We start from the raw sequence: 9,584 nt of genomic DNA on the forward strand, positions 1-9,584 counted from the left end.
TTTATTTTCTATATATGGGTTTGACTGTCCCTCTAGTATCTTTCGTCCCTCTTCTATAGCATTAAGCCCTAAATATAATCAGAAAAAAGGTCTCATGAAATCTTATTTGAGGAAAACTCAAAATCAGCATTTTTCATTTCCTATGGAAATTAACATTAGAAAGGGATAAACTCCACAGAAATGTACAAACCCAAAGTGTTTTGGGTATTTCTATTTTTTGTGTGCATTTTTCATTAAAGAAATTCAAATTTGTGGCTTTGTGACCATTTTGAAAAAAATATTGTGAAAATTTGGTATTGTTTATATCTGTATATTATATTTGTTCAGCACCTGCCTTGTTTAAAGAAAATTTAAACCACATAAAGAAAAACAAATATTTAATTATTTTTATTAAATTTGAGATTCTTTGCCTTGACATGTTAAAAAATTCAATTAATGGTCAACTAATGAATTACGAAATCTAGATTGTAGCTTGATAAAAGATATGACAACACCTTTGGAGTTGTTTGTTATACCCTAAAGATTGCTAAAATTTCAAGAATCAATACATTCTGTTGAATAGAAGCGGTAAGGTTATAATTTTGTATCAATTTGTATAATATTTCTGCCTTTTTTTTGCAGATTTATCCCTTTTTCAATGCAAATCTCCATAGGAATTTTAAATCATGATTTTTTTTTAGTCTTCCTCAAGTAAGATTTAATGGGACTTATTTCTGTGTATATTTGGGGTATAATGCTAAAAATTAAAACTTAAAAATCTTCTGTGCAATTAATTTAAGGTTAGTGTCAAATTTATGTTAGATTGACTGGACTATTAATCGTTAATGTGTCTTTAGTGATGCTTGAGGCCAAAATATTGAAAATTCAAAACCAATATCTGATTAAACATAAATACACCACTTTTTTAGTAGAGTCAAACGAAGACAAGGAATAAAAGCAATGCGTGAGGGGGATAGTTTACGTTCTAACATTTCATATGTTTGAAAATTTCAATAAAACAATGTACAGTGTATGTATGTTCTTTCCAGTACCGATTTTCATGCCACTTGGCTGTTGATACTTTCAAGAACTAGCCGTCAACCAGCAGAGGTCTCGACATTTCAGATGTAGTATGCGAGGAACAAACTCATTCTGACAATTGAATACTCCAAACCCTCCCCACGACATAAAGACATAACAAATAGTATTGGCCCTACAATGAAGAGAAAATTAACAAACTAATCCTGAATGCTAAAGCTGATAATGTTATCGAGAAAATGGTGCCAAGTCGAGTATTTGCAACAGGCATATATGAATAATGTTAAACTGAATAAATGCAATTTATTACATTTGGTTGCCATGAATTACATTGATTTCCCAGTTAAATAAAAACCGATAATTTCACATATGAAATAAACGTGGTTATTTCACTCTCTGGCGTCATACAACAATAGGCGTTGTCAATACGTCATTTACGGCGGATCAAAACAAATTGTGAATGCGTAGAAAAAAGACATAGTTCCTTACATGTTTTATAATTAATTTCTTTAAAAAAAAAAAGCCATTTGTCAATGTAATAAAAAGAATAACTAATTAAAGAATTCAAATATCGAATTAATTTCAACTCGTGACCGAACATCACAGTGACTGATAATTAACTCATGCGCTACGCGCATTCGTGAATTAATGTGTTGTTCGGTCACTCGTTGAAAATTTTTCTCTATTTGAATTCTTCGATTAGTTATTCTATAAGTAAATCAATATTTTTTTCAAAAAATCACAAAAGAGGCGTAATCAAATACTATTATACAATATATCTGTACAAACATACCATTTCAATTTCCATTTGTTTAGTAAATAATAATATCATTGACATATATTCATTTAACGTACCGTAATATTATCATATTATGAAATAACATGGTGTTATTTTTTTAAGGAGAACTTCCTTTAAATACAAACAAAGATATTACAGTTCTTTTTAGAGTAATGGTTTGAGTTTAATTTCAAGATAATTTTGTTTGTAATATTTGTACATATGTCTTTAATATATATGATGTAATTTACATGATGTGTTAGTGATCTGATATACATATAATATGTATAGGGTCAGTAAATTCCATAGTGTGCGAGAGCGAAGTTCGAATCCTCAATGGAATTTACTGACTCCATTTATATCATTAGGCCATTAGTACACCGTGTAACGAATTTATCTAACCTTCACATGTGGTATTTAGACTTGAGGCCTATCAAAGTGGTGAAGTCTCCAATACTAAAAGTATTAAAACCTACTGCCATTGTCTATACAAAAAAAAAACAAATGCCAACCATCACAACTTGCTAGCTTTAAATTTGTTTTATGAACTTATTTTAATCGTTCAGTGTTAATTTCTTCCTCTGTTGAAACCTTTCAGTGAGCCTTTCAGATTTCATTTGTGTTTTGAAAAGAAAAAGAAAACCTTACTCACCCCATATGGTAACTACCCCTTTATGGTAACAAACCCCATATTTTTAGGATACCCGTACATCAAATATATGCAGTCACCGCGTGCAGTCTATTTACCGGTCATATCCTCAGAAATTTACAAGAAATGTGTATTTATGGTTAATGCGTTGATACAGGACCAAACATGTAAAGTTTATAACCATATAGTTTATCTTATATAATACAAACTGAAGATCAAGATAAAAACACACATGTATATTAGGGTTTCGATTGTATGCTACATCATAATGTTAAATGTAAGAGTATATTTGCACACGATTTGGACTATCTAAACACCACAGATTACCAACATGATCCCGAGTAATGTCCGTCGGATAAGATACATATGTCTTCAAAACAGTACGTGTGAAGTCACCATAAGAGGTTAAAAGGCAAATTCTACCATTATAACAATTGTCTGTTATAAATACATTGCCATATGCATCTTCACAAATGCCCTTAAAGTTTGAATTTTTTTCCACATAAACATTGCAGATCTTAAAATTTCCATCAAGCGTTATAACTTTATCTTTGCTTGTCAACATAATATTCTTTGATGCGGTTTCAATTATACGGAAAGGTTGAACTGTTATTAAATCAACAAGTTTGTCCTCAACTGGGATGGTCTTAAATGGGGTTTCGTTTTCGATCGTACGCATATCGCTATTTAGTTTTACTTCGTAAAAGCATCTTTTTCTTTTTGAATATGCAATGAGGCTATTGTATTTTAGAATACAACATGTGCAACCCTCCAACTCGGCAAACCTCATTATATCCACTACTTCGTCGATGTTTCCAATTTTTATAACCTTGATTAATTCCTTAGACTTGATCCAAAGTTCATTTTTGCTTGCAAATACTATCTGTTCGTCATCAGGATTAACATTGTGCTTTTGTGTTACTGTACCATCTGAGGAATATAAATGTATTGTGTTCCGCAATTGTATCCACGTCTGGTTATCATAGAATCCAATCAAACTCCGTGGATAATCCACAGAGAAAGAGTAAATTTGAGTCATTTCAGGTGCTTCGCAAATTAATGGGAGAGAGTAAATATGAAACTCGGATGTACTACACTTACTTGAGGTTTTCCTTCTTTGCACCATTCCAAAACACTTTTCAACGTATTTGTGTTCAATTGGATTTCCAGAGCAGAACTGCGGTGCAAATACCTCTGGTGATTTAGAGCCATGAAGTACTTCATTTCGCAGTGTTTGGTACAGAAATTTATATTTGTTAAAAAGCTTTCCATCCCGACTTAGATTTACTGCATCTACTGTGCTCCTTAGAATACATTGAAAAGAAAGTTTCTTTGTTTCAAGTTCATCTTGATAGTTAGTTATTGATTTGATATCCATTTTCTGTATTTCGTCAATTTTTTGTTGCTTTAAATTTGCCATAACGTCGATAATGTTGCAGACCATTTCTTTTGATCTATTTGCATGTGCTTGAATTTCATTTTTTCCTTGTCTACAAAATTTATTATAACTATTTTCTTCGTATTTTGACATTTCGATTGTGTCATCTATCTCTGTCATTTTCGATCTTAATACACCGATTCCCAACCGTAAGAAGTCCCTTCTTTTGTCAGCTTGAAATGTTAGTCGACAATGTTTGTGAGATTTATGATTTTGTGTTACACATTCATCGCATATTGCGCTATTGCAGGACTCACACAAGAATGTGAAATCCTTCTTATGTAAATCACAAACGTCTTCACAAAGTTTAACTTCATCTGACGTTTCAATATTTTTACTTTCGATCTTTTCAGTTACGTGTGTTTTAAATTGTTTGTGTCTTGAATGAAATGTGGAACACTCAAAGCACATATTACTGTCGCAATCGATACACTTTGACACGATATTTTGTCCATTATCACACATTTGACACTGCAAGAATACTTTTGCTTCAGACAAAATTTGCTCTTGTATGTATGTACATACCGTAAAGTCTTCGACTCCATTTGATGGAATTAAGTGAACAGCTCTACATAAAGGACAAGTTAATGAGTCTTTATCTTCAGCTAATTTTGCTATGCATGGTGTACAGAATATATGAAAGCAGTCCAATACAAGAGGTTTGGTAAATGCAGACAGACAAATTCCACATTTTAAGCTATTTGCGTCTGGCTTACTTTTTAAACATTCGGCCATTTTGCATTTTTAATACTGTTTCATTTGCGTAACCAAAACAATTCAATACTTCCGGGTAAACGGATAAAGTGGAAACTACTACGTTTATTTAAACGGTTTTATGTACAATAAAATGATTAAAAATTCAAACCGATTCATACATAAGGTTTTATACATGTCTAATAAACCACAAAAACAAACTAACTATGGAAAACAATTTGTCCAAAGAGTATATTGACTACTGATTTAAAGGCAAAGTGGTGTCAATTGGGGTTGCCACAATATGAAATAAAATAACAAGCTTCATTCAATTACAATTAATATCCTGTATTAAAAACATTAAGCATAGAAAGATATTAGTCAACACTGCATTTTATAATGATACACTGAAATTAGGATTTTTCGAAGAAATTGGACTGAAATTGCCGTAGGATATGGCCTTACATTATAGTGATTTTCTTTGAAACTATAGTTCTGACTGAGACAAAACTTGACAGTTATGCTTGAAATAACTTGCAATTGGAGGGGAAAAAATTGCATTAAGTTTATTTGACATTTAGGTGTTCTTTAGGTGTAATACCATATATTTTATACAACAATTTCACACACCTTTTGGAACCGTAGTCAGAAAAAAAAACTGATGTTTCGGTCACTTTGTTTTTTAGCCTGCGTTTGCAAAAAAAATAATTGAACACATCGACATTTTTAAATTATCATATAAACTTTTCAATATACAACTTCGACGTTTTTATGAAATGATCTAAATCAAAGGGTTGTGATAGTATGTACAATAGACCAATATGATCAACAAACACAGACAGCTACTCACCATATGATTATATGCTAAGGATCAGGACAATGTCTAAAATAAGTGACTGGAAACTGAGCAAAAAACTTTTGTTTTCAAGTTGTATGTTTGGTCTTATTGCTATAATTGGTGAAATAAAGAAGTGGTTGAACGGAACGAAATACATATTTTTATATGGTAAATAAAGGCCACTGTAGTATACCACTGTTCATAAGTCATAAATCGATTAGGAGTCCGGGTTACAAACAAAAATCGAGAAAAAATTGTTATCTATTTATATGAAAAAGTATTACAAAAACAATTTTTGATATATTCGCCTCTAATATGTTATATATGCAATAGCAATGTTAGTTGACTTAATAACGAAACTTCTTAGGAAGAGAGAAACGAAGTTAGCAGTATCCTTTAACTTAACATTCCGATGCTGTCTCAAGATTTGGTGATTATGTTGAACACAGATCAAGCTTGTCTATCTTAAGATACAACAGACACAATTAAGTATGTCTCATATCTAGACTAACATATGTTCCAATTTGACAATGTGGGTCGGTCGAAAACAAAAGTTAACGACAAAATAGATGATTTCTGCTTCCCAACTGTGAACTTTCCATTTCTATGTAGAAACGCCTGCATACAAAGTATATTTTCCCCTTTGATACGATATTTTAGGGCTTGTATTTCCTATCATGATTTCCATGAAAAAAGGTTGATGCTCACAAGGAAGCTATTAAACCAATAGTTCTAAGTGGTGAAGTCGAAATCATTCCATCATATTTTACGTGATCACAAGTTGATTGATCGATACGGAATATCCGTTTCACAGATAATCGCGGATATGTTCAAAATTTCATAACTACAATTCCGTCCCTTTTTCCCGAATGTTACCTGCCGAATTACACTTATCGGCGGTGTTTGTAGTAACAAGAGCAACACGAAAGGTGCCACATGTGGAGCAGGATTTGCTTACTCTTCCGGGGCAACTGATATGACTTTTAGCTTTTATTGGGGTTCGTATTGCTCAATCTATTTTTTTTTCTCTGTTGTGTTTTGTGTACAGTAACTGTTGTTTTTGTCTTTTTTTATAGCCATGGCATTGTCCCTTTTTATTTTCGACTTATGAGGTTGAATGTCCCTCTGGTGTTTCTCGCCTCTTTTTAAATGTCAGATAAATCAAACGCAATATTAAAACAACACGGTCTGGGGATATTTTTTTAAACATTGTTATTAATTTGGTCTCAATCGACCCTCATTGTCAATTTCAAGATGTAAGTCAATAAAATAGACAAACTTAATTGTATTCCTTTATTTCAAGTTCGATGGGATAGATGTGTACACCAAACTTTAGAATATTTAGTGACAGGACGTTAAAGATAATATCACGTACCATGTGCCATATTCCAACTTTTTTAAGAAGTTACCAAATCTTTTAATTTAAAAAAAAACAAACATTTATTTTGATTGAGAGATGCAAAATTTCGATGCGTTTACAAGTTAGTTACAATAAATTAATGATCTTGATTTACAGTTTAGGAAGTGGGTTCCAAAGCCAGTTGAAATAAACCGACATCCGTCATACGTATTGGTCTTGCACTTTACGCCGCCTAACCATAAAAGTAGTTTTATATTAAAGATAAGAAAGTATTTTTGGGAAATGGTCGTGGCATCATTTTTTTCGTGTGACCTTATTTTCGTAAATTAAGGAAAACTTGCGTTTCCGTGGACATTGTAGTGCTTGGCTATGACTATGTTCCTTTATAAAATTTGTATTTCGTTGAACATTTAAATTCGTGATTACCCAGTACCGACGAAATCCTCGAAAATTGGTATCCAACGAATGATAATATATTCACGTTGATAAGACATTTGTATAAACCTCGACGATGTCGAATAATCAACTTCTGATATCTCGATAAAAACAATTCTGTGCAAGTGATACAAACAGTTCTTTCATAAAGCCAGTGTCAATTATCGTAACTTACCTTGTACCTATATAATATTATTTGCATTAACAAGTTGAATCATTCGGACTTTTTTTTAAATTCTAAACATATTCTATTAATAATCACCTGTTACATCAACGATAAGTTTTCCAGGGAAGGAAATAAGGGATCATTCGGACTTATTTTCAATATCTACGAGTGATTTATCGGCAGTTATAGTTAAAACAAAAAGTATTCCTGTACAATGTAACGAGAGGTAACTCCAGCACATATGTTGAGTTGTGTTTCAAATTCATGCATTGTTAATTAACCCTTCAATCAGAAAAGAAGCAAAAAGAAAAGCAAAAAATACCAAGTGGGCATTCAAACGCATAAGTCTTAAATAAACTGACCACGCCATGGATAAAAATGAAAACAAACAAACAAACAAACAAACACAAGTACACAAAACACAACATAGAAAACAAAAGATTGTACAAACCGAACCCTACTTACAACTGGGGATAATATTATGTGCCTCGGAAGATCCTTCTTCAAATGTGACATTAATCGTGCTACTCTAGTTATGTCAAGTGATTAGACATCACATCACATCAATAGCGGATAAAAGACCAAATTCTAGACCATCGGTCATATAAAATTTCCTAACCCTAAAACTTGCCCGAATGTGATTCTTTTACATTGAAACTTGTTTTTTATGACAACGGATAGAGGATATTAAAAAGCGCAAAGAAGACACTTTTTTGGTGATCTCAGGTAAGCAGATTCTGTTCGACATTTGGCAGCCGTGGTGTTGCTCCTGTTAGTTAAAACACTGTGGTAAGTCTAATTCGGTAGGTCACATTCGGGGAAAACCGGATGCGATTGAAGTTAAGACAATTGAAATATATCCGTCGTCATATGTAAAACAGATATTCCATAACGTCATTGTTGAGGTTTGAGTCCAGATATGAGGCTTTCCATAAAGTCACCAAATTTGGAATGTTTAAGTGAGAGAACATCATCTTAAAAGCGGAAAGTAAAGTTAAATGATATTGCTAACTTCTTTTCTTTCTTCACTATAAGTTCCTATATGAAGTAAGACCAATATGAATGAAGGAACAAGTCGGCAACAAGAGGAGCTCAGTTGGTTCCCATAGGATTGCTCGTTGTTTGTTGAAAACACGTCCTCCAAACGTAACAAATATGCTGTCAATCAAGAAATCAAGCATCTTGGTAATGTCATTGAATCTGAAGGGTTTTTCTTGGGGTTTTTTTTCAAAGTATGATTTATCCATCCTAGAACACCTAGTAAAAGAAAAAGTATGACGCAACGTTAGATATTGCTACTACCACGAAAAATAGCGCTAAGTAAATATTTAATGGGGAAATTTTCTTAGAAATGCTGAAATAAATATTTCAAATTATATATGAAAATAAAGATTGCTTCTTAAATTTTCACATTAAGATAGAGAAAGAATAAAAATATAATATTTATAGGGTTCAAAAGACACAGATTATCAGAAAAAAACGTTTACTTAGTGTTGTCCAATGTAACACACTCGAAACATAAAACTCGAAAAATTCGCGAAATGTTCACGCAACTCTTAAACATTTTGCATAAATGTTCTATGACGTGAAATATTTCAGTATTGGTTTACATGGCTGTCTCCATTTAAAATATGCATAGACATTTTGAAATGAATATGTTGTTCGGAAATGTCCCATGAGAGATTTTGTTTGGAAACTTGAAACATTTCAGTTAAAAAAATAAAATTTTGACAGATAATTTATTAAATTGTAAGCACGATCGTTTTGTACTCAGTGTTAGCTATAAAAACTCAAATTGATAGATAAATTGAGCTACATATTCAATTCAAAACAATAGGTTTGCAATGTCTTGCGGAAATTTCAGAGTTAAACTTTCATACCTTCACAAAACTTTACGGCCAAAAAAACAGAGATTTGATTTCGTGAAGATTATTTTTCGGCTTTGATTTCTATACCAATAAAAAATACTTTAAAAGTTTAAGTTGGTACACCAAATTGTATTAAGATTACAGGATTGTCTATAAAAAATAGGGGTTAATGAAAATGTCTTGCTAGGTTGTTCGTTAACAGTATGTGACGTCGCCGTAATATGCTAGGGACAGCATGAACTGCATTCGCAGGTTCCTTCCTCCACTTAAAATGTAAATGTACTGCTTTCAACAAAACGGAATGATGCACATATTACAAACTACACATCTATTAGACAATCA

The 9,584-nt window shown here is 32.2% G+C and overlaps 1 protein-coding gene across 1 annotated transcript; it reads right to left on the reverse strand.

Annotated features, from left to right (window-relative positions):
• Positions 1-1,898: 1,898 nt before the first annotated feature.
• Positions 1,899-4,640, reverse strand: LOC143084443 (RING finger protein 207-like). The gene has a single exon (XM_076260806.1). The coding sequence runs from the start codon at positions 4,615-4,617 to the stop codon at positions 2,716-2,718; it is 1,902 nt and encodes a 633-aa protein (XP_076116921.1). The 5' UTR covers positions 4,618-4,640; the 3' UTR covers positions 1,899-2,715.
• Between the last annotated feature and the right edge of the window lie 4,944 nt (positions 4,641-9,584).

This window comes from Mytilus galloprovincialis, chromosome 7 (genome assembly GCF_965363235.1).
Source record: "Mytilus galloprovincialis chromosome 7, xbMytGall1.hap1.1, whole genome shotgun sequence".
Classification (NCBI taxonomy): Eukaryota; Metazoa; Mollusca; class Bivalvia; order Mytilida; family Mytilidae; genus Mytilus; species Mytilus galloprovincialis.

Excerpts from the sequence above, each read along its gene's own strand:
- LOC143084443 (XM_076260806.1), bottom strand. The coding sequence starts at position 4,617 with ATGGCCGAATGTTTAAAAAGTAAGCCAGACGCAAATAGCTTAAAATGT.